We start from the raw sequence: 25,902 nt of genomic DNA, 5'->3' as shown, positions 1-25,902 counted from the left end.
TTCTCTGACTACTCATGCCAACAATCATGTTTTAGGGCAAAACAGGGTTGTTATTGACCCTGGCAATAACAAAGCACATCATTGTATCCACTTTTTCACTCCTGGTTCTACTTAAATAATGAATACAAAAAGTCATTGCAAAAAATCAAGAGCACTAGAGATTATTTCAAACAGCAAAACAGTCTAAAACATAATGCAAGCATGCATGAGGCTTATAGCTCCTTACTTTCCAAGCACAGATCTTCACAGTGCCCATCAAGGCATTTGCCACCTGGGACCTGCAGGACTCAAGTCCTCCCTCCTCACCACCCCAGGTACAACTCGGTCATGAACACAGCCCGCCCAACTGCATTTGAAGAACGGCACTGACTTCCCTGATTCTCCTCTTAGCCCTAACAAAAGCACGCACAGCCAGCAAAATTGGCCACATCCTTCAGTATTACAGCATCATAAATGGCTTTAAAAAAAAACCAAAAAACCCAAACCCTCCTCCCAAACCTATAGACCTTTACAAAGTATAGCTTGAAAACAAACCCTGCAAGTAAAAGATTAAGTTATTTCACTTTTCCATACATGTTTTCTGATTATTGCTCTGAGCAACGCATACTTTATTTTCATTTGAGAAACCTGTTACTTCTGCAAAAGGAAAGAGAATGCATTTGCCATAGCCCACAAATCCACCAAAGAGAAGATCCAAGTTCACACTAGGATTGACTACTGATATGTAATAGCTGAGCAACATGCAGTATGACAGCTGCATCACTGTAATCGCAAGCAGGATGCTAATACAAAAGCTAGATAAAAGCTGATGGATAAAACGCCAAGGGGGTATGAAAGCACAAAGAAGCAACACTTCACAGGAACACACTTAGCTCTCTAAAAGTTAAATTATATGCATCTCAGGCACTTTAAGCACTTAAGCAAAACAGAATATTTTTATTCAAAGTAGTTAATTCTAGCGTAGCATGACACAAGTGAGTTTCAAACCAGCAGAGGGCTAAACTATCATCGAGTAGACAGAACATGGTCTATATTATTATTACTTTTGATCTATGGGAGATTTAAAATCTACTGTGGATAAAAGCCTGGAATAAAAGTCCATGTTTTTACCCAAATACATCTATTCTGAATGCACAGAGTAAAGGCACTGCCTGCGTTCTTCCCCAACCAGCAGAGCTACTGTCAAGGGAAGACCTTTTAACTGAGGTACTGGTCAAGTAAAGTCTCACAAAGGCACAGTGGCAAATCAGAAACAGTAACAAGCACACCAACAGAGTCTCAGGTGAGTCTTGCAAAATCCCATTCATGTGACCAAGCCAGACAAACCAGAAACCTTCCCGTGCAGTATATAAATTACACAAAAAGAGCCTGAGCAGAGTTTAAGAAGTGCAAGGTTGCAAAACTGATTTTTATAAAACATGTGCTAGAGAGTTGACTGCCTTACGTACACTACTCCAGTCTCAGCTCCCTTCACCTTGCCTCCTACCAAGTATAACACTAGTCCCTACTGCAAAGACTTCTTGCTTACTCTCCCGGCCCTGCAGATGTGTTATCTTCAACTACAGTGCCATCTACTGCTGAAAATTGTGAAGAAAGCACTGAATAGGATGGCAAAGGGGGGATTTACATATTTTCCTACTGAAGGCTGAGAGCAGGCATCTTGTCAAAAGTTTGAGAAACAAAGCTCAAATTCATTCCCTACAGTTGATTTGTGCATCTAGGCAGGATTTTAAAGGCACAGTCCAAGCTTTCTGTTTCTCAGTAGAAAGGTGCAAAGCATACGTTTATTAAGCTTGCAAAACAAATATCGCCTACGAAGAATGGCAAAGTAAAGCAAAATGAATTTGCTTTCTAAAGACTTTTTGTTTACTGTACAGAATATAAATAAGTCAATAATCTGCATCCTGAGAAGTCTAAAGGACTTACACCAAGTATTCTCAGGAGAAACAAACCAGTTCACCAGTAAATTTACAGTACTATAAATAGCTTTGTTGAAGTAAAATGTAAATAATCTATGTATACTGCAAAGCATTAAAAAAAAAATCAGTTGCAGTTACTTCAAGTAAAAGTGCCTGAGAAGCACAGAATTTACTTTTCAGAGCCCAGTTCAAGCACCCAGTGTGTGATGTAAGAAAAAAGAGCCCTTACCCCAGTCCTGTTCATACAAGGCTTGGGAAAGGCACCATGATTCACTTATTGGCATGTGTGGATGCACAAAAACAAGATGCTCTGTGAGATTTCAACATAATGTACCTCTAACTACAAAAAACATGAACTTCAACTGGGGAGACCAAGTTACAGTTTACACAACACACACAAAATAAGCATACGTATCTTTTCACTATTTCAGTACACAAAAATGCATTAACATTAAATCAAACACTAGAGCATTTCACTAAAGTCACTGAATTACAAAGAAAAAAGCCAGACACATAACTCTAGACAAGTTAAAAAAATGAAGTGGAAAAATATACCACTTTTTAGCCTACAATATAGCACTATGAAAGTAAATTCCAAGTGTAAGTGTATTATGCTTATCCTTATTTTGCCATAACAGAAATGAAATTACCATTTCTACAAATACAATATGCCATGAAGTCAGTTCTTCACTAAACCATGATATAGAAAAAGAGAAGTGTAGAATTTTAAGTCATCTCACATCAACTATTTAAGAAACAGAACTTTAAAAGATGTTGACCTCAAATACATGAAACTGCCCAAATCTTAAAACTGATACAACTCAAAGGCTGTGACCTAGGAGTAATTTCAGGCTCTCCCAATATTGATGGTGGTTTTCTCAAATGCCTGAATGATTTAGTTCAACTGTATTGAACTACAATTCCATTGTACATCACAACATTCTTGGAATGTATAAAGCCAAGGAATTAATAGGAAAACCTAATAAAGGTCACTTTACAATTTTGCCTACCTCAGAAGTAGTATTAATTAATTTTCCAAGGGTTCCAACATTTATATGTGTGCTTAACAGAGTACAAAAATAAATGCACTCAAAAGTAAAGTGGATGCTTATGCACCATAAAAGTTACCAAAAGTACTTGAAAATTTTATTTGAGAGAGAACATATTTGACACACAAATCTCCCCCTAGAAAAGTGCAGTGTACTCGACACATTTTTCGTAGAGTGAAATTACTTCTCACTACAGTAGTTAAGTTTTCCAGGTATCCAGAGCATCATCTCTAACCCATTTTCAGCTTCTGGCTATGTAAACCTGAGGAAATTACTGTATTATCAGAGCATGTAGATATTAGTCCATAATTAAGAGGTTTCTACTGCTTCAAAAAAATTCTGTTTCAAACAACTATGACAATAACTTCGTATCTACAGAAGTATTATAATATTCTTCAGCTTTTTTTTTAATCATGAAGAAAAGCTTCCTAGTTTTCAAGATCTGAAAAAAAATCCAAATTCAGCAGGACTGACTGACTTCCGAAATATTAATTTCCAGAGCTAAAAAGATACATGCAACACAAAAGGGTAGAAGAGGAAGGCACCTAATCAAAATGTTTGTTACTTTCACAAGATGGATGTTCAAGCTGCTTTTCTGTATTACGGCAGAATTATCTATCCAAACTAATCTTTGAAATTAAAAGTTGTGATCTAAATCTATGTAGATTTAAAATAAACCCCTATGAACTGTATTGTTTGAACTTACCACTTTTTAGAGGAAGAAAATATGCACAATGTTTTATGCAAACTAACCACATCTGAGCTTCTGCCAAAAGAATGAACTCCTTTAAATGCCAAAAAGGAGTTCTAAAAGAGTTTTGATAGATATAGTGCAAAACAATTTCACTGTTTAAAAAACAAAGGGGGGGCGGATTGACCTTTTAACTTAGTTTCAAGCAAAAGGAGAACTGCAAGCACACATAATTAATGGTACCTAATTTCCATCAAAAGCAAAACTACAGCATGTAATAGTTACATAACCACTAGGTTCCAAGGCTGAAACAAAAGGAATCATCACTGCTGTTTCACTAAAAAGAAATCAGAAATGCTTCTGCTATGATTATTGAAAGAAAATGCTTATTATGGTTTTAACACATCCTCTTGTTTCTACTTCTTCGCAAGCTCTTACATACTCACTGCTACATTTTCTATGTAAAATACTGGTGGCATTATAATGATAATTTATGGATAGTTGCAAGTTTCTCTCCTGAATTTATATCAGCACAAAACTCTATCAATCTTTTTTTCCTACAAACCAGAAGGTACAGCTGCCCTTCAGAGTTTTCTTCCCAACTCCAGCTGAATTGATAACAGAGACAAACCAGTCAAACACATCCCTAAACTCTGTGACCAGAAGTTTAGTTATAATGCTAGCGGGGTGATATGTAGAACATAAGGAAAAAGAGCATCTCTTAATATCCATTCCAAACAACAACTGATAAAAGAGTGCAAAAAAACCACACTGAAGCTTTCTCATGTTTAAATGTGAAAGCTAATAATCTCCAGAATTTCTTACCAGCTCTTTCAGATTTTTCTTTCTGTTCTTTTAATTCCTCGCCTTTTGTAGTTATTTGTTTGATACGAGCACGCAGTTGGGCTATCTCCTCCTCCTTCATTTCCAAAGTTTCATGCATTTGTCGCTTTGTCTCTGCAATTACCATGCCCTATGGAAAAGGTCCTTGTGATAAAAAGCTAGCAAATAAATAAAACATATAGCTGAAACAATTTCAAGCCAGGACACAATCCTTGTCAGGAATAAACTTTAGTCTATTAATACAAGACCAGAGATCATGGTATTTTTTTATGTCAGAAAACAGAAAATGATAACAAAAAGAAGATAAGAATATGGATTATTTTGAAGAGTAGCCAAAATTTATCTAGTGGTGAAAAGAACTCCTCCAGCAACTAAGGACCATCAGAAAACATCCTGCTTCTGGTACAGATATTCTTTATTCTTTGAAATAGGTATTCTGTAAACAAACCAAGACTAAAAGCATTGTAGTTTGTGTGCTTCTCCTTAGAGAATATGCACTTATAATGAGTGTTAGTCATGCTGCTTATTACACCACCAGAAGTTACTCCAAGTACCAAGACTGTGATAAAAAACAAAAAAAACTTTTAAGGAACAAAACCCCAAGAAACTCTTCATATTCCTAGGAAACTACGGTTACTTTTCCTTCATCGGACGTTTTTTAATTCATTTACATTGATTCTCATCTTCATTAGTGTTTGGGGGTTTGTTTTAAAGCTGGCATTAAGGAGTGTATTCAGCATAATTGCTCCATCCCAAATAACATCATCTTGCAGTATTAAGCATAACCTAACAGACAAATACCCTAAAGTATCTACAGAATAAAATTTTCAGGTAGCTTAAATTATTTGCTTGTTAAAACATAAACCAAACCACATCAGATGACTAAAACCAGCTTCTAATACCAAGAAGCCAGATCTTTTGAGTTTTAAACAATCTTCAAAAACTTCGCAGAGTTTAAAGAAAATTTTTTTGGTTACCTTGTCTTGTTCTAGCTGCTCAATCAAATTCTTTGCATCACGCAGCTGTGTAATCAGTTTAGTCTTCTCAGCCATGTGAAGGTCCTAAAAAAAGACCCCAACCACAAGTTTAAAGCACTGCCATCTGTAAGAAAATACCTTCTTCTGACAGACAGCTTAGGTTTGGCTCTGACTCTGCACTATGCTTTGGAGGAAGAGCACAGAACAGAATCCAGGGAAATTGAAGTAGGCAGCTTTAAATTACTTTTAAATCTCCCAGTTGCTAGGCTGCCTCATGGCTTCCATAATAATTCAGGTATCTGAAGACTTTGCTACAGCCTCCACAGTTCTCTCATGGATGTCAGAGCTGCTACAGTAAAACAAGCAAGAAATATGCCTAGGGCACCTGCTCTATTACCTGCATCTCGGCTTACGAGAGGATCTCAACACTTCAACATAACCGCTCATTACTGGAAAAGGTCCTTAAAATACTCAAATCTTTCTGAGCTCTTTCAAACTGGGCTAGTGCATAGATACCAAGACAGAGAAGAGAATCTGATCTCCAGAACTGAAGTTGAGTACAGCTATACTTATCCCATTTTCATGTTTTCATTACTATCAGCCACCACACTTTTACTCCACACTTGGCATTAATGGCCTTAAAAGGAATATCAAGCAAAATATTAATTTAGCTTTGAGCCTGCACTTATGTTATCTTCACTATACTGTGCTCTCCACTGTCCTGCATTTCTGTATTTTCTGTTCATTTACATAACTGATGCCTCTTCCACTACATCTTAAAGGTTTAGCTCTGCTCCACTTTTCTTACTTTACCACCTGTCTTCTGGGCTAGGACAGTCTTTTCCTCACCCCAACTTCCCACAACTACTTTATTTCTGATACCATTTTGATGGTTCTTCACACAGTAAGGCTTCATACCCTTCTTTACAGCTTTTTGAGTAGTTGCTCAATGTGTTCATTCCAGGTGGGTTTTGCACCTTTAACTCCAAAAAAGTACAAGGGCGGTTTGTTTAATGGTCTGCCCTATTAATAAAGTTTGGAAATACTGGAGTTCTTATTGTGTTTTAGTAGCTACCCATAAAGTTAAAAGCATTTTCCATACCTTCATTTTCTCCAGTTCCTGAAGTCTCTCTTCTAACTGTTCTTGAAGTGCCTCCTTCTCGTTGGTTAATTGGGCGCAGCGCTCCTTATGTGACCGAATCATCTCCTTACAACGTTGCAGCAAGTTCTCTTGGCGCTTCACCCTCTGATTAAGAGTTTCCAGTGTTTTAACAGAATCTTCATTACCCTCTACAAGACAAGATACCAACATTATCATATGCACACAGTTTCCAAAATGTAGATCTGTATTCATCACTCACATTGCGGGCAACTCACAGGTCTCTAAAGAAAGTTGTGCAAAGTCTGCAAAACTTCCTAGTGACTACTGTAACTGCCAGAAACATGCTACACATACACAGAATAGTAAATACAGTCTTTTACCTCAAATTAATTTACAAAACCCCAGTTACTATACAAGCTTCGAAACCATACTATTATTCAACAAGGTTTTCCATGCAATTAAAAAGTCCTTATGATTTATAAACCTGCCTGCTGCTACTAACAGAATATTCACAGGCAGGAAAAAACATGAAACAAAGCAAATAACCTCTCTCAAGTGCCAAGCACACAGATTCCTGCTTTCCCAGGGCTGGGTATGACGTTAATTCTAAAATATCCAGGTTGGCAATACTACAATCGGCAGGATAAAAGCCACATTTAGCGTCTTTCTGAGCTGTACTCCTCTCTGTACAACTAGCACACTGGGTAATATTTTACTGTGTGTTCTACTCTGATGCTGTGGAGGCTGTAAGAGTACTTGGCATGAAAATAGGATCAAATTCAGAGGTTCAGTTCACAACCATAAGTCTTACACATTATAGTCCAGAAGCAGACTCCAGCACAGAAAACATCTTTAACCCTGATTCTTAGGGACTGGATACTTACATTATTTCCTAAGCATTACAAAAGACATGACACTGGATAAGAAAATCTCTGATCTAAGCTTTTGTATCATCCTCATATATAAAAATCATGGCAGATGCTGAACAAAGAATATTTCAAGATGCATGTTCACCACTGTCTGAGCCCTACCTTCTATAAAGGATACCAATGAATGACACTTTCATTATATATCAGCATTATAATGTCCTTTGCTCAGTAATCAAACATACACAATACTGGGAGTTCCATAAGTCAAAAAACCTCTTGATGCGAGGAACATAGAATATTCAATAGCATGAATATCAAAATTGATCTTTGCTTTTACTTTTTCCTGAGGAAGAAGAAGAAGAAAAAAAAAAAAGACAAAAAAAAAAAAAGACTGACAACCGGTCTCCTCTCTAAACTCCAGGGATAGGTCCTTGCTTATGGGGGACAGAATCTCTTAATCATATTAAGTGGGGATAGTAACAACATCTACCAGAAAAAGCATTAATTACAACACTATCATCATTATTGACAAAGGCAAGATGTATCAAATTTGAATTCTTACAAAATTTAGTATCTTAGAAGGGTTATCCTGTCCCCTGGCCACCACACTGTTTTCAAAACAATTGTCTCCTAGAAAATACATCCTTACCACAACATGTTTAGCCCTAAGTATTGTTACTCCATCATAAATAACAGCAGGCTTATTCCCCAAAAGTCAAGATTTCTTGAAAAAGCCGCAATACCTACCATTGCTTCCTGGTTCCACAGTATTTTCTGTACTGATTTCTTTTGTTGGACTTTGAACGTGTGGTTCAGACTGAATATTTGGATCAGGCAATTCAGTGCCTATCTGACCATTCTGCAACCTCTGTTTCAGCAACGATACCTAAACAAAATGTTCTTTTTGTTAAAAACCCCAATGATTCTAAGTGGATAATGTTTTCATCTTCAAAACTAGAGAGAGTTAAATAAAACTGGTATTGGCAAGTAGAGAAAGGAAAAAAACTGTCTGTATTTTTTTAGCCTTTTTTAAAATCAGAATTATGTTTCCAATTAACAAAAATATATCATTATGAGTGGAGAAACAAAGACCAATTAAGCAAAACACATAAATTTTGCCAAAGTCATTTTAGCTCAAACATCTGCTAATGTTATGTTCTTGATAAAAGACATTACAAAGGTATTTAAGCGCAGATCAAACAATCTTATTTAACATCAGTGAGATTTTACACAGGTATCCTCTACCACAAAGATGCACTTAACTTCTAGATAATCATAAGTTCTCAAGAAGCTTTACATCATCGCAGCAATTGCAATAAAACGTGGACATGTATTATAGGAAATACATAATTTACAAAAAAATAGTAGGAAGAGCAGTTTTAAAGAACATCTGTTGGGTAAAGTATCTTACCTGAGTTTGCAGGACACTAATAAGTTGATCCTTTTCTTCTAAGGAAGCATCAAATTCCTCTTGGAGATGTTTCTTAGCTTGTTGATCCATCTGGAGCTCCTGTGAATCATAAATAAATGTGTCTCAAATGAAAAATGAAATGTGAATGTAAAAGGCTTATCAAAATATCATGAAATAATATTAAAAATACCACTTTGCAGTTGCGACCCCAAAATACAACCATAAAGCGAGAGTATTTCTTTTACTATACAACATTCCACACAACATATTAAGAACATCCCATTATAATACCAGCATTAAAACAGCAAGAGTCGACATTTGATGCAAAATTATCAAGGATTCTTTCTTACTAAAAATAAGTATGTGTAGGGATCACTTCAAGCCTGCTCCTGAAAACTGATTTTAATGCACACATTTCTCCTGGAAGTTGAAGACTGAACTTTTGTTAAGTAGATTCTTCATTTAACTACCAGTTTAAGTCAACATAAACAGTAGAAATGTAAATTTCTCTTATGCTTATTCAACATGCGAGCATTCTAATATGACAAATGCCATTTGTAAGAGCAGAAAGTTGGCTTCTTTATTCCTCAAACATGTCTCAAATGAGAAAGCCAGAGAATGCCAAAGAACTTAACTATGTGGATTTACTTGCTACTTACTTGCATTCATTTGGCTGAACACCTTTAGAAACTTGTAGATGTTGCCTAAATGTATTAGTAGGATCTACATAATCTTATAAAATACTGCCTTAGGGAGGTTTCTTTTATTTACTTCCTATGCTTTTAAATACTTTTATTTCTTTAAATAATTATTTTTCTAATAGAAAATAAATGTATTTAAAGTTAAATTAATTCTCATCTAACTGCTTATTGAGAGAATCAGAACCATACACATTTCATGCATGCACTGTAAATAATTTCCCAAACTTGTATTTTAACTTTTTTAATTTATATATTTACTTCATCCATGTCTATCTTCCCAGTGATTTACCCCAGGAAACTAACACCTCCATGACCGTTATTCTGCAAAGATCGCTTATCTAAAAGCAAGCACCACCCATAAACATCGGTTCTGTCAGCCAGACAAACATAGAGGATGATAGAAAGAAAGGATGAAAAAGCTAAAAAGCCAACAAGAGACAAAACACAGGGCACTGGATGCTCTCCTCCAACTCTGAATCTTGCTTTCATGCTCTCTTGCTGCCTATTCCTTGCCTCCAACAGCAAATCCTGGCTGACATAGCTGAGCCTGATACCAGCTTTGAGAACCACAGCTGCGTGAGCTGAGCCTGCTCAGTCATGCAAAGGCAGGACAGTGCTGGTAGGTGTCACTGGGAAAACTATTCCTCTCTTCCCAAGTAACTATATCCACTTTTTAACACTGCATTGCCTCAGGTTCTCAACAGCTACCGATTACACTTCTGCCTTGTGCTTCTGAGCTTTAGAAGCAATTCCTTCTGAGCAAAGCAAAACAGCTCGGTGCAAGAACAAGTGCGAAAGAGATTTACTGAAACCAACACAGAAGTAATCCTCTTTGGATCTCGAAGTCCCTTCTGATCCTTCTCTGAGAAGGAGAACACTGATGACTGCTTGAAGACTGCTGTTCAGGAATTACTCTAACAGGAGAAAGCGAAGGTAAGCAAAGCACACATTGACTTCCAGGGACTACTTCACACTGTCAACTTGGCCTCAAAGGAGACTTTATTTATTCCTACATGGCCCTCTTAGCAGAGACTTGTCTGATTCAGCATTTATGGGGAAAATGGACTGCATGATGAAGAAAAGGATTTTTTAAATTAATTTCTGAAAACAACTTATTACATCAATTAATGATCTATTTTGTATTATTTTAGCTCCCACAATGGAAATGTACCATTTTATTTGTTATTTTTCTTTTAAGTCTGTTTTACCTAAAGCTATAACACTTGGGCTTCCAAAAGACCAAAAAACTACTTTTTGAAGTTTTTCAATTAATAAGAATTGCAGTGTTAGATTTGAAGGAATCTTTAAATCTACAAGAATCTATAAGAATAAAATTAAATTTTATGCCAAATATATATATAAAATTTTGTATATATTTCTGATTTTTATATATATGTAACATATATGCATATATATGAATCGGAACGACTATGACAGAAGAGGTGAAAAGTAAGTATGCACATGTCCAACTCTTTTTCACAATCCAAAGATTTAATTCTGGTGTGTGTGTATATATATATACCTTCCAAACTTTACCAAATACCAGTAAGCTGGAAAACTAAACCCACTGGAGCATGCAGATATTTCACTTAACACAGAATGAGCTTCTTTCATTTGACCTTGTAGTGAACTGGAAGAAAAATATTGGCAAGCCACCTCTGTCAGTAACACTGTGACTTTTCCCCTTGTATGGGCTGACAGTTTAGCTTAGGACAGGGAGACAGCCCAGGCAGGGGCTCCAACTCAGACAAGCATGACAGACCCAGCAGTCTGGCCCACTGTTCCCAGCTTCTGCGGCAAAAGCAGCACGGATCTGAACCAAAGTGCTACCCCCATGGCACACACAATTCCCAGCCCACTCACCTGGATTACACCCCGCAGAGCTAAAGAAGAGTGCCCCACAGTTTGCCAGCGACCTCCTTTGGAATGACTGGCTGCCCAACTGGTCGCACAGGAGCAGCCCCTCGCGGGCAAGCATGAGCCTTGTGTAAGTGCACGTCCCGATGCTCACAGTCACCGTCCCTCACCCTCAAAGGACAGACCCTGGCCCCTGTCTGCAGGCAAGACACCCAACTGCCCGGAGCTAGTCTGCCTTCAGGCAAAGGTGGGACCTCGCCATGGTCTCATGGCTCTTGCAACCTCCACGCCAGCACTGCTGCTCGGCAAGGCGCACCCCAAAAACAGGAGTGCAGCCACACAGAAAGCCTATGGCTTTGAACGAGCTGGTACTCAGCTCCCAAGCAAGGTAAGAGCATGGACAGAGAGGCTCTTGCACACCCGCCTCCAAACCTGGTGCTGCACCAGCTCTTGGGACAGTAAAAAGGCTTCAGCTTCGCATTCTGCTTCACCAGGGTTTGACAATATGGCTTTTGTGAACTTGCCCTTTTAATTTACTCTGCCCAATAATTTGTACATGTCTTTTAATTAAACCTGTGTTTAGTATCAATACCAAATACATTAGAGCTTCTCCTTTTAATTTCACTGTAACCTAAGGGAATAATAATCATAAAACAACCTACCTGATTTTATGATTGAAATCAAACTATACTACAAATCCATAAAAGCAATGTAAATATCATAACTGAGATAAAAATGAGTATTTTTTAATATTTTATCCTAATTTTTTTTACTGATAGTCATTAAAATCTTTATTTTAAAAGTGTCTGTTGCTTGTGTTTACCTAGCATTAGTATTTCTCAATACTAGAAGAGCAACAAATTGCACGGGAACATCAACTGCTGGGCCCAACAATACCGCAAGAACCACACACATATCTACCTATTTCACAATGAACAGAAAAGCAGTTCAGTCAGGACAATGAAATGCTCTGTCTTGGAGTCTGACAATAAGCTGCTGAATGGGAAACAGAAGAAATAACCCCATATAAACAAATAAAAACAAACAGTAAAAAACCCTGCTGTGCAATAGAAAACATTTTGTAAGGTGAACAAAAAAAAAAATCAAAAGCTAGGCAGAGAAAGATCCTATGTATGTGTGGTATAAAGTAAACATTCAATCAACAAAGGAAATTACCTCTCTCAGTTCTCCAATTCTGCGAAGTGCTTTATCCTGACTTTGACTTAGAATGCCCTTTAAAAAAAAAGGAAGAATAAACATCAGGTGTATTAAATGTAACTTTTATATATAAAGTATAAATAAATTCATAGAATAGTATTTCAGCAGAAGAATTAATGATTTGTATTTCTCCTTCAACTCAAGCTTGATGTGTAAGTATTATCATAAACTGTCAGCTGTGGGTTGGCAATCTATCACCTAAACTCAGATGATGTACTCCAGCCTTTTTTATTGCAATAGCTTCACAATTATGTTGACAAACCATAGCTTGGCTACCTTAAAAACCCCAGCTAAGAAAGTCTTTTGTTAAACACACACACATATATATACACAACATATTGTGTAAACACACACACAATATGCTGAATATTAAATCTATTTCCACTACACATTTTAAGATTCAGAAAAGCCTTGAGGTAAGAGAATGAAAAGTAATGCTTACCTGTAGCTTCTTCTTCTCCCGCTGGATAACTTGATAAGCAGACACTAGCTAAAATACAGAAATCAGGTATAATGATGATAATGCATCTGCTTACAGCTATCAAAATAATTTGCTTAGTTGTAACACTATCTGCATTTTCAAACTCTTCACTTGAGAAGGCTCTTCTGACAGAAACGTACTTAAATTTTCTCAATGTTTCCCTTTTCCATCTAGAAAGTATCTCCAATGTGTTAAAAAATAAAGCCTACATGCCAAAAGAACGAGGTTACTCTGCATTCATGCACAGTTTTCCCTTCACTGAAAAGACCTCTAGGAACAGTGCTTCAATACAGGCAGTCAAAACCCAACTGTATCAGGAAGTTACATCCCAGACAGCTACCCCATAGGGATGTACATTTTTAAGGGTACATGTCCCAGAGAGCTTAAGTAAAATTAATTTTACAATGAGTATGCATTAGAAAATACACTTAGAAATCTAACAAAAAAGGTCTGTGTAATACTGAATGTTCTCATGCCATGTGCTTTGCATATACCCATCAGACAAAGAAAGACTGGAAGTGGACAATATTTCTCATTGTAAGCTGACAAAAGGACTTCATGAGTAACTGTGCAATTTAGTTTAATTAAAAATTTGATCACAATTGCCTAAGCTGTCCAAGGCTGAAGTAGCATAATGGCACTTGGAACCAGAATATTTCATTTTCAAATTGCTGAAAAATTAAAGGAAAAAAAAAACCAAACTCCAAAACCAGAAAACTTAAAGTCAAAAGATATCTTCAAATTCTTATTTAAAAGAAAATAGGATTTTTCATAATTCAAAATTACTTTTAATTTCAAAGTCATACTTATTTTGTGGTTAAAAGAAAACTAAAGCTACTATGGATTATTTCCCTTACCATATTTTTGAGATGCTAACTTTGTATCCTACTTTAAGTAAGAAAAAAAAAAAAATTACATCTTAAATACTCATTATGTATTGAAACTACTTTCTTCCAAGGTCCAGCAAAACAATTCTTTCCAACTGGACTAAACTCACAAAAATAGAAAAAAAAACCCCCCAAGCCTTTTTCATAGAGAAAATTGAGACTTGCTGGACAGACCACACTAAAACAACCAACCAACCACAAACCCACCAAAACAAACCTACAAACTGAAGAATTTTCATTTTAGCAACACTGTTTACATAAACTTTTAAAAAATACATCTTATTATACTAGCTGGAAAAGAACAAAAAATTAATGGGAGACAACTGTTTTTTCAGGCATATGATGAATACTGTAATTGCTATATACATATTTTAGATTCCAGGGATTTTGACACTAATAGCCAAAAATCTGCACAGGAATTTTTGTATTTGAGGGCAGCAAACGTTTAAAGAACTGTAAAAACCAGTGCAAATGTCCAGTTTTAAATACAACACACACTTTAGGGAAAAAAAAAAAATCCAACACCACCACTTGGAAAGCTTTGCTTTTCCCAACAATTTGGAAAATGAGTAGCAAAACTACTTATATCCTCGGTTTTCACTGAAATAGCAAAAGAAATAGTCTTTGAATGAATTCCTTCCAGGGAATACCTGGAAATTATGGGGAAAAGAAGTTATTTATTGAAAAAAACCACTTGCCTCTAGCACGTGCAAGGAATATATACTGTGGACTTCAAGAACAATTTTTAGAACAAAAGAAAATTTGCTGTCATGCAAGTACAAGCCATGCTACCTCTGTACTGAATGCCACCCCTTCTATGGGCTTTTAGCAGAAACCTTCATTGGCCTACTTTGTGTGAGTAACCACTAATTAATCTCTACTGCTGACAACATGAAATTATTTACGAACAAGAGAAAAGGATTTCCACGTTTTATTACCAGAAAAACGTTTGATCTATCTAGGTCAAAAATAACTAGACTTTGAATAATAATTTAACTTCCATGTTAGCTGTAAGTTGATCCATTTGCTCCAGATAAGAGAACAAAACAATTATCCACTACTGCAGTATCTGTTAGCCTCATCTTTTTCCCCTCTCCACCCAGGTAAGTCAGTCACAACACGGCCTACCTCTGAGTATTTTCCCCTATAGTTGCCCAAACTGCGCTCCATTCTGCGCAGTCGCTGCAGCAACTGCTCTTTGCTGAGGCTGTCCACGTTTCCCGGAGGCTCTTCTGTTTCACTTTCAATGTCGGAGGGTGGATCAAAGGTGGGACCAGCTGTGTCCAAGTCCAGTCGATTCAATGAGTCTCTTGAAGAAGTTCGTACCAGAGACTCCTTAGAAGAAGAGCGGAACAGGGACTCTTTTACTGGGCTTCGAAACAAAGACTCCATGGAGGGAACTCGGAGCTGAAGCCTCTGGGCGAAAGACTGAGTGTCACTCAGCTGCAAAAATTCAAAGCAAGTAATTACTTCGGCACTGCTTTAGGGCAGACAGACACACTGAAGCCCAGGAAACAGAGACCTGACCTGGGCAAAGGAATGACTGTTGCCTAACACGTGCGTGACACCAAATAGCTACCACTCCCTTAGAAGAAGAATCTCCTTGTGCAGAAAAATCAAGCATGCAACTACCGCATGTGGGCAATTTCAGACAGCAGCGAAATCCGATAAACTACAGCTCTGATTTAAACTTCTAAAATAATGTAATTCTGTGTAACCCCTTTAAAAGTGAAGAATATGTAACTAAAATAGTTGCATTTACTGTTGTCCCAAACTTATAAAAAATAGTGACTCACTTCTTCATGTATTAAACAGACGACTGTATTTATCTCAAAGACACAAAGATATTTTCCTATGATTAAGAGAACAAATTTATTGTAAAAGTCCTTGTACAGTAGTTCTAGTATGCCATCTTAAACAGTCCTTTTCTTATTTTTATTTTATTTTAAATTACTTTATGATTTTTACATAAAATGCAGTCATTGATTTACGCCCCTAAAGTACTTACGCTGGTCTAAACCAAAATGTTCTGTGCTATGGTACTGTATACTGCTGGTGCTACAGAAGTGATTTGAAAGCATTACTGCACAATGTTGCCCCCACAATCAAATGCCGGGGGACATGCTGGGAGCCAAAGCTAATCCCACTTCAGCAAGCTATGACCTCCACCTTTATCACTAGTGACAATTTTTTTAAGGCTATCAGTTCTTTTCCTTCAGCTAGAAATCAGCTTTCTAACCACACAATATGCCCTCTACTTTTGAAAGCCAGGTTAACACTCCATATCCCATGCTGGCTGTGTCGGTGAGCAATGAGATGCACCTCAATGCAGGCAGCCTGCAGCACGCCGTCAGATACTGCTAACCTGTCCCTACAAAAAAAGCTCCACACATCAGTGACAACACTTAATACCAGCTAATGGGATTACACACAAACAAAACAGCCTAGTATCCCGACAGGCAAGTACTTGTCATCCCTACTCCAGCATGAAGATATATACCGGGCACTTGGGCACTTAAGCCAACATAACGCAAAGGCAACACGGCAGTGAAAGAGGAAACAAATCCTCCATATCCTCCTCATACCTGCGGGGAGGCTGGTCCACTTCCATCACTTTCTGTGGATCTGGGAAGTGGTGGTTTAGTTAAGTTCTAGAGGAGGAAAAACAACTGTTAGAAGGAATAGACTACAAGGACTGTAATTCACCGATTCCTACAAACAGCATCTGTGCTTTTTCCTTGCCTGTGTTTTTAGTACTTTCTTTTGTATGTTTATTAAGATGTCTTCATGCAAACAAGCTAGTTTGTTAAATTCAAAACAGATTGCTGCAATATACATAACTACAAAGCAGCTATGTGTGCATGGATTAGTACGAGACATCTGCAAATGCTGACATCTCCAGTTAAATTATTCATAATGATTATTTATGTAACATTTATGCACAAATCAAAAGAAACACCAAAAAGACAAAATGATAGCAGGAAAAATCTAATTGATGACCAGTGTTGTTCACAGCCAACATGAGTAACAGTGGAATCACACCATCTTTCTTCATTTAAGAACATTTTGGGTGGTGGGGGTGTGGAAACTACCTGGAAAAAAAGTGCTGGTAACAGGCTGTTTAAGACTCCCAACAAGCACAGGAAGAAAATTAAGACTTTCAGAAAAAACATCCTGGGTAAAATTTCACACATACATTCCTCTGCACTCCCAAAGAAAAACAAACAAAAAACCCCAAATCAACACAACAGATGACAACAGTTTTGGGGTTGGTTTGGGTTTTTGTGGGGTTTTTTTTGTTTTGGTTTGCCGTTTGTTTTGGTTTTGTTCTGTTTTTAACAGAGTTCAGACATTTCTGTTCCTAGTCTGTCTGTCCTGCTTTTCCTATGTCCTGTGTTCAGGTGTTTTCTAACATGTACAAATCCAGATGGTTTTCTGGTGTTTAAACCAGGTCAAACTGAAACAGCAAAAACATGCTAGAAACCATCTTGGATATGAATTTTTTCCAAGAGAAGCAAAGCACTGTGACCTATCGAACAAAGTATGAAGAATTCAGCTAAGAGCAGCGTAACTTTTCATTTTTAATCAAGATGTACCCTGATAGTTATATGCAAGCTGTAAAAATCTAAGATGTATATACAACTGAAATATCAATCAATCATCCACGTATCTGCTACATAATTACACCCACAGCTTCTACTCTGTGTGGATACGCAGATAAGCATACATAAATGTAGAAGAGAAATTATGCAGTGTAAAAGGGCCTCAGAAAGGTTTGACGTGGAGCAAACTTAAGGAAGCACAAAAATACTGCAGAAGAAAGAAACCCAGACAGTTAAGGAAGCCATAGAAATCAGCAGTCACCCAGATTCAGACAAAGTGAAATGAGCAATAACCAGCCATACAAGAAGGCTGTGTGGATTTGGAAATTGCACTTCACCTGGCTTGAACGAAATCTGCATTCTGCTTCAGAGCACTATCCTGTGGCGGTGGGTTTATTCCTAGTAGATTAAGAGCTCTAACTGGGTTTTAAACTAAAGCACTCCTACATGTTATTCTCAGCTCCATTACCTGTTCTTTTTCATTTCTTAACTGGAAAGTTAACAATAAGGGTAATCAAAATAAAAATTTATATTCACAATTTACAAAGTGTCTACTATGCTAGTACTGGACTGACAACAGAGGAAGACAAATACTTTACCAAGAATTACAAACTAACTACAAACACTTATTTCAAAAATCATAAATTCTGATACCCATTAAAAGAACTAAAGAAAACTATGGAGGGTTTGTACACTAATTCATAAGAAAACTTTAGTAATATTTAAGATCTATTTTAGAACACAAGATTAAGTAGATTTAATAAATCTAATGTGGTGTTTATGAATATAAAAACCATGAATGCTGTTCTTTTCTGTGAAGATCCTTAAAAAGCTCCCATTTAAGGATCTATGAAAATCCTTAAAAAATGCCATTTCAAAACTAAAACTCATGTCACCACTTAAAATTTTCCTATTATTTGGGCTGGTGTCTTTCTATTAGATCTGTGTGAACAAAAGTAGAACCTATATTTGGGATTAGACTTTCTATTGGCATAAATCATAAAAGGGATACACTGGTAATTTTTTTATATAAAAACTGGACCACCACAGGTACCTAGCTGCTGCAATTCTAAGTCACTGTGCTCTAGGGCAAAAGGATCAGATTCTGGTGTCCAGACAGTGAAAAGTAAGCGTGAATCGAAGTTGCTATATATAAGTACTGATTCAAGAAGCTTTGAAGAGCTTAAAAGCCCTAGACTTTCATAAGCCTTAAGAGATGTTTCAGCAAAACTAGAATCACAGAGCACAGGCTGGCATTTTGAAAGTCTTAAAACCAGCAGAGTTACATCAGGGTTTCTGGAGACCAACAAAAATCTTTCCTCCACGAACCCACAGAACATACGCAACTATACCTCTATCCAAAGAGAGCTATACTTACAATCTCTAATAAAAACGTTGCTTTTTGTTATCAAGATGTATAAACCAGAGCTCAGTTTTAACTGGAGCACATGAGGACATTCTAGTGACACTTGTGCTTCCTTACCTCCCTATTTCTGAAATGCAAACTAATTAATTTTATTTATTTTTCAAAGGTATAAACAGATTTGTAAGCCTAAAGAGTAAAAAGCTTAAACGTCTGCATTTAAAAACATTTCACTCTTCTTCCCCCTTCTCAGGTATTCCTGAAATTGAGTAAATTACAGAGGAAGGAAGGAGAGCTTAGTACACATTTTCTTCCCTCATTTTCCTTTAATTTTTCTTTAAAAAAACCCTCTCTGTCCAAGAATATTTGAACTGTTTCTTCAAGCAACAAAACCCATGCAGCTTAGTTAGCAAAGAGTTTATACTAACTTCATCTATGCCAAAAATTCCACAATTACAGCCATTTCTCTATGATGCTCACTCTCTTAGATCACACTTCACTTGCACACACACAGCTAAAATACTGGTCTGTTTTAGCAGAATTAATACACATTAGTGTGTGTTGATGAAACTTTCCCTCTCCTGCATTTTTAGTTTACCTAGGTTTCCCAAATGTATATGATGGGTTTTTTTAATATATATTTGTATATAATTGGCCCTGCTCTTCCTTATAAAATTTTATATCATTGTTTTCTCCCCCCCAATTCTTACTGTGAGAGTACGGCTCTACAGCTTTCAAAAAGTTCAGAGAACAAAATCTGGTTTACAGGTAATGTATTATTAATACACATTGGTAACGCATTCACAGTAACTCGTACTTTATAATTATTTGCTATGCATGCAGCCTTGCATATAAATACACAAGTAAGTGATTCCTGCCACTAAAGTATACACTAAAAGATAATATAAAGACAACATTTGAGCATTCACAGAAATATGTTTTTCAAAATGCAACTGTACTAGGAATACTCTGCAGTGTAGTGAAAAACAGCCCACAACTATTTACTGCTGTAAGTGTAGAAAAGCGTAATTAAATTTGCAGTGAAACTTTTAAATAGTGATGACTGGACCTGGAATATGGTCAAAATACCTAGAACTGGGGAAAAAAAAAAAATCTAGTAACTATTTCAAAACTACAGATTTCAGCACAGTCTGAATGTCCTCTTTGCTCCCCATCAAAAAGCTCAATATCAAGAACACCATGACTGAGCTAGTAATGATTCTGTGCTCTCAGGGCATACTCTAAACAAGCATAACCCTTTACAACAAATGAAGACTTTCCACAGATCACCTTTTTAATCACTGTTTCAATCCAATCTTGTTTAGCTTGAGAGAGACAAGTCCAACACAACATGGTGTGTTGTGCTATGTCCATCTGCTTATCAAATTTCTACCCTGTTACAGCTTTTGGTGACTTGTAGTTTTCAGCCTCTGCATGAGCAGCAAAAAAGCACTTGCTAAACTGGAAAAGCAAAGTAATCATGAAATATGAGGATGAGCTGGGACTCTAAAATAAACACTGTGTTTTGAATCACTATGGACTCAGGAATGTCATGCCTCTGAAACATGTGAAAGATGCCATCCCAGTCCTGTGACAATAATGAGAAGAATACAGCTTTGTATGTGCATATGTTAGCACGTAGAAGGCTGCTTTCCTCCCTATGCCTGCTTCTTTTTCTCCACTACTTGTTCTCTTCCCACTGAGCTTCTCCACTTGTATAGTATGAAAAAAAAAAACAAAACCATAAACATTTCCAGGCAAAGAAATATATATTTTAAATAAAATCTAATTTTTAAAAAGACTGTTTATCCTCACAATAATAGCTGCCAGGTTACCAACTAGAAGTAGCTGAATTTCATTATCTAGATGAAATAATTATTTCCTGCTACCATTAGTAGTAAATGACATTGTGAGGCTTTCACTGTACACAGCAAAAAGCACAAAATTTTTAGACAAAAAACAATCTCAATGTTTATCATGTCCATTTATCTTGAAATACATACAGACATACATAAAAATGAAGAGGAACACTTTCAATGGCATTAATGAATTCTAAGCAACAAACGTACAAACTTGTGCAACAATTATTCAAAAGTTGTGTATTGTTACCTGTATAACAGAAAACGTGTTAATTTTTTTAAGTTACAATAAATTCACATCATACAGCACACCAGCCAGGAGCTATCAGGTACTACCTCCGTGAAATTTAGTGCAGGGTTAGCAACAGAGTAGTTAAGATGCCTTTGTGAGAACAAGCCACAAGCAACACTAGGTTTGCCTTCTAGTACAGTACTCTCCTCCCCCTGCTAAAGGCATCACTAAGAGGGGTGGGAGGACTCACCACACCATCACTCTGTGGCTTAGGTTGTTTGGTGGGATCCAAAGCAAAGATAGTATACTCAGAGAGAAAAGCAGGTTCTGCTATCATCCCGGCTAGCAGCTGTCATTCAATGCAAAAAGTAGGAAAAGGGAAATAAATCAAGTAATAAGGTAAAGAATGTTGCACAACTTTACTCAATTTTTCCACACTATTAAAAACATCATAAAACAATACGGCAATTTATGAGACAACAGATACTGATAAAGGCAGGACATAATCAGAAAATATGCATTAGATCATTTCAGAACAGCCAAAATACAGTTTTGGTCATTTAGAAGTAAAGAAACTCACAAATTAAAAAAAAAAAAAAAAAAAAAAATCCTAGTTTAACCAAAGATAAAGACAATGTTTCAGGCACTGATGTTATAATTTTTTTTAAACTTCTGTGGATGACTTATCTTCAGATACCACTGAGCCTTCTTTGCTCTGTTATGTGTGAAAAACTCATTATTCTAAAAATTCTATCAGTATTTCATTTATAAAAAATATAAATTGCATGCTTTTGACTATTTATCTTCTAGTGCTCTTATACACTGGAATTCTAACTACCTTAAAAAAAATTTCCTTACAAAATTTTTCAAACTACTAGCAGACTATCTTGTAAAAACACAAGTTGAATTAACCATTTTATCAAGTCTCTATCAAAGAAGAGATGTAAATTCCTAGAGATGAAAAACAAAGAGCAACTGGAATTCCAGAAGACTGAAATTTTGATTCAAACTGGATTTATGCATGTAATGTAATGCAATGTAATGAAATCTAATGCTGTTAGGATGCTGTAACAGATTTAAAAAAAAAATTCCTCTCATGATTTTACTCACACACAAAAGTTCAAGGTTCAACTGTCTTATAGCGTGTGATTTCAGAAGTGTGCTGTCTGCTGACTGAACCTAAACATGATATGGTTTTTCCTTTCTCATTATTTCAGAAGAATTTTGCTTTATTTCAAGTTACTAAATAGTATTTTTAGGAATCAAATCTATTACAATATAATTTACAGTTTGGTTGGGTTTTGGGGGTTTTTTGTGACTGTTAAATGACTCCAGTGCTCTAGTAGATGAATTACATAAATTCAAATTGAGAGAGGAAAAGTATTTTCATCTGTAAGATCTGGAATGCTACATGACTTGCAATTTGTCCCAATAAAACCCTTTCAGAAAGTGTATTAACTCCTTAATGTTCAATGACAGCCATACACAATAGCCTCTGAATGTAGGTACCGATTCCCTATGTCTTTTCTCTAATGTATTTCTACAATGAAAAAACCCAAGCAATTACTGAAAAACCCGACTAACCAAGACCCAAATTACCAATCCTGCAGAAAACAAAGCAAAATAAAAACCTAAACAATGTGCTTTTATTGCCTCCTATTTGATTCACTATACTATATACATACATATATATACACACACACCCCCACTAGTACAAATGCCCATTGCTGGAGAATCCTGTTAATTATATCAGACCTTCTAGAGCTACAAAGGGAAAGAAGCCTTGGTTCATGGTCAAAAAAACTAAAACAAAACCAAAACCCAACAACTACAAAATTGTGAACTGTCTTTACAGACAGGGTATCTGCAGAACACTAATTCTAAAATTTATGCCCAACTTCTGCTTCTCAAACTGGTAGGGACAGTGACAATTAATTCTGACTTCTATTATTCAGCTGCCCTTGTCATGGCATTCCCAAAGCTGGCATGGGACAAGAACTCCAATAGTTTACTTGCTTTGCCAAGAACTAGCTAGGTCCAAGAAACTCAGGTGAAACTTCTCACTTTTAAGCTATTACAAACAGGAGCTGGTAACAAAAGAGATGGTCCCATTTCTCCTGCTCCCAATCTTCTTCCCCCCAGCCTGGACACACTTGCCCAGTGCCTCCACTGTAGTTGCAACCACATGCTGAGTTTGGTCAGACTGGTCACCAGTCCCTCTCTCTCAGCCTGTTTGCAGTACAATTCCTAACAGTAAGCTGTGTTAAAGCTCCTGCTATATATTTATTCAAGTGTGTAAACCCCAATGTAAACTAAGTTTCTTTCCGCATCTGAGCTTTTAGGCAAAACAAAAATAAGGAAGCTGACAAGTGTCTGATTCCAGAAATTCTTCACCAAGTGGTGATGGTTGTAGAAGGTCATAGCCTTAACCATGCTATGCATTTTGTACATGAACCTCTTGAAAGGGTATATGCCAGAAAAAAGAAATGGCAAATACTATGTATACACAAGTGTACAAACATACAGCAGCAATACTACAAGCAAGCCTGCTGGCCTCATGAATTAGAAGCATGCAAATTCTCAACCACAAATAAAATAATGAAATCTTTAAGATAAAACTTACTTTGTATGTTTAGAAAAGATCAGTTAAGATGATGAAACAATTTGCAAAGCACTCATAAATGGATTATGGCAAATACTGTTAACCAAAAGATTATGAACATTTTCAACATGTAACATTATCTTCAGCTTAGTTAAATCACTTTTAAAACATGACCATCAAGAACTTCAGGAATCACAGATGGTTCAAATTATCTCTTCATTGTAACAGTATGCTAATGTTTGCTTCTCAAAATACTAAGTTGTGACATTTCACCATAGCATTATTTTGCTTAATCCTAATTCCATTCAATAGTACACCAAGTAACTCGCATTAAAAAGAATTCCTATTTAATCTCTAACAGGTTATTATTCTTCACCTGAAATAAAAAAAAACATCAACCCTGGACTGTCAGTATGTTCAGCATCCATGAATTGTTATATTTTCAATCATCCCTTGAAGTCCATGACTGTGTCAGCACAGTCAAGACAAGCTTAGACAGTAAGTCTTTCACACAATGTTAATTACAAAACCCAAAAAACTTACCAGTAAGATGACAAAGAGCTTTAAACAATGGAAAGAGCTAATTTAAAAAATTCATTCAAACTACCTGGTAGGCAAATGATAGGGAGCGTATGTAACTCCTTTTCAGCAAGATCAGAAGATCCAAGCTATCTGAAGCCTAAAATATGCCAATCCACATTACTGTTACAGTTTTGAGAAAAAGAAAGAAAAAAGCTTATGAATATAAATTGACGCAGTACTGCTTGAGTTTGCAGACATATAACTCCAGGGTCTCTATCAGAACTAATAGCTTACACAAACAGTAGAATGCAATTAACAATACTGTTGAGTTTCACAGATGTTAGTCAGAACCCTAATGCAAGAACATCACTAAATCATCTCAGCTTCACCCTACTGTTGCTTGAGTAAGGGCAAGCACAAAAGGGAAGGAGCCAACCCTACAAATAAAGAAGGGCAGAAGACAACAATACTGAGGCAGAACAGTAATCACTGTATTAAAATGAAATCGCAAAATATTTTCTTCGCAGTAGCCAAGACAAGTTTCACACTTCAAATAGCTACCAAAGACAGAATATACTCAGTCATGGTCCAAGAGTGGTATCTCCTTAGCACATTTAGAAGTGGCTGCATCTTCTCATTAGTGAGTTCATCCTCCATTCTCAGATGATGGGTTCCCAACAATGAAAATAGTTAAGTACTTGCTCACAGTATTTTTGTTACTCCAGCAGCTCATTACCTGCTATGTTTTTACAGCTAAATTATAGGCAGAGTTGTCTAATGAGTCCTATAATTACACTACCTAATGCTTTCCAATATATACATGTGTTTTTATCTGCACTTCTTAATTTTTTAATCAACTATTCAGTATGGCTTTAAAACTAGCTGTCTAATTAACTTGGGGGAAGGGGGGGGTATTAAAAGTCGCTAAAAACGATTCACCTATTCCTAGAAAAAAGGCAAGAAACAACCTGCTAGTTTGCCAAAATTAAACAGATATAAAGATTTCCACAATGGATTCTTGCACTTCAGGATCTGGCCTAAAACCCACTCTGAATTATCTTAGCAGTTTCAGAAACATTAAACATCTCTGGTGCTATACTGTCTAACATATCACTAACACAATACCACATTAGTGCTATGCCAGTAATGTGATCAATAAAACTAGACAAGCAGGGAACCCAACTGGGCTGAAGCATACTAGAAACAGACCAAACGTGCAAAGATGTAAATAATCCTTTAACTAACCTTCTCTAATCCTCTGAATGCCATCAAATCACACTTGAAGCTTGCCATAGAAATCCTACTAAGATCTTCTAACGTTCTGTTTCAAACATACTCCAGGGTAAATGAACTCCCTACCCCATATCGACCTTCATCTCAGACACCAAATTAAGGCTGTGATGTTGCTGAACTTTTGTCACAATATTTAACTCCTACTCTTTTTTTGCAAGTAAAATCTTACTAACCAACAAACATTTCTATCTTGGGGAGAAAGTTACAAATGAGGTAAATTAGGCAATGAAGCAACTCACCAGATGATACTATGTTTCCTTCAGTATTACCAAAGAACAATACATAAAGTTATTTTTTAAATAACTTTTGTATTTCCTAAATTCTGAACAGTTTTTGTAGCCCTCAAGTTTGGCCTAAGCAAAGCAGCCTTACTTGTTCTTTATGGACTTTCTGAACTCCAAAATCAACTGTGTTCCTATTATCC

At 36.5% G+C, this 25,902-nt stretch overlaps 1 protein-coding gene across 6 annotated transcripts in view; it reads right to left on the bottom strand.

Moving 5' to 3' along the window:
* Positions 1 to 25,902, bottom strand: part of GOLGA4 (golgin A4) — a 90,382-nt gene that overhangs the window by 33,344 nt on the left and 31,136 nt on the right. For 4 of the 6 annotated variants that reach the window (XR_011322046.1, XM_069769920.1, XM_069769898.1 and 1 more), the window contains exons 3-12: positions 21,312 to 21,410; positions 16,591 to 16,656; positions 15,134 to 15,448; positions 13,080 to 13,127; positions 12,596 to 12,652; positions 8,862 to 8,960; positions 8,198 to 8,336; positions 6,582 to 6,769; positions 5,480 to 5,563; positions 4,485 to 4,632 (exon numbers count right to left, since the gene is read on the bottom strand). Coding sequence is in view for 5 of the 6 variants with exons in the window: in XM_069769920.1 (XP_069626021.1) it covers positions 4,485 to 4,632; positions 5,480 to 5,563; positions 6,582 to 6,769; positions 8,198 to 8,336; positions 8,862 to 8,960; positions 12,596 to 12,652; positions 13,080 to 13,127; positions 15,134 to 15,448; positions 16,591 to 16,656; positions 21,312 to 21,410 (1,243 nt within the window). In the remaining variant the exon portion in view is untranslated. Of the gene's footprint in view, positions 1 to 4,484; positions 4,661 to 5,479; positions 5,564 to 6,581; positions 6,770 to 8,197; positions 8,337 to 8,861; positions 8,961 to 12,595; positions 12,653 to 13,079; positions 13,128 to 15,133; positions 15,449 to 16,590; positions 16,657 to 21,311; positions 21,411 to 25,902 lie in introns of those variants that run through there. The other 2 variants (XM_069769911.1, XM_069769927.1) reach the window with 2 other exon arrangements.

This window comes from Haliaeetus albicilla, chromosome 2, assembly GCF_947461875.1.
Source record: "Haliaeetus albicilla chromosome 2, bHalAlb1.1, whole genome shotgun sequence".
Lineage (NCBI taxonomy): Eukaryota > Metazoa > Chordata > Aves > Accipitriformes > Accipitridae > Haliaeetus > Haliaeetus albicilla.
The sequence above is the reverse complement of the archived record's forward strand: the minus strand, read 5'-3'. Positions and strand labels throughout refer to the sequence as shown.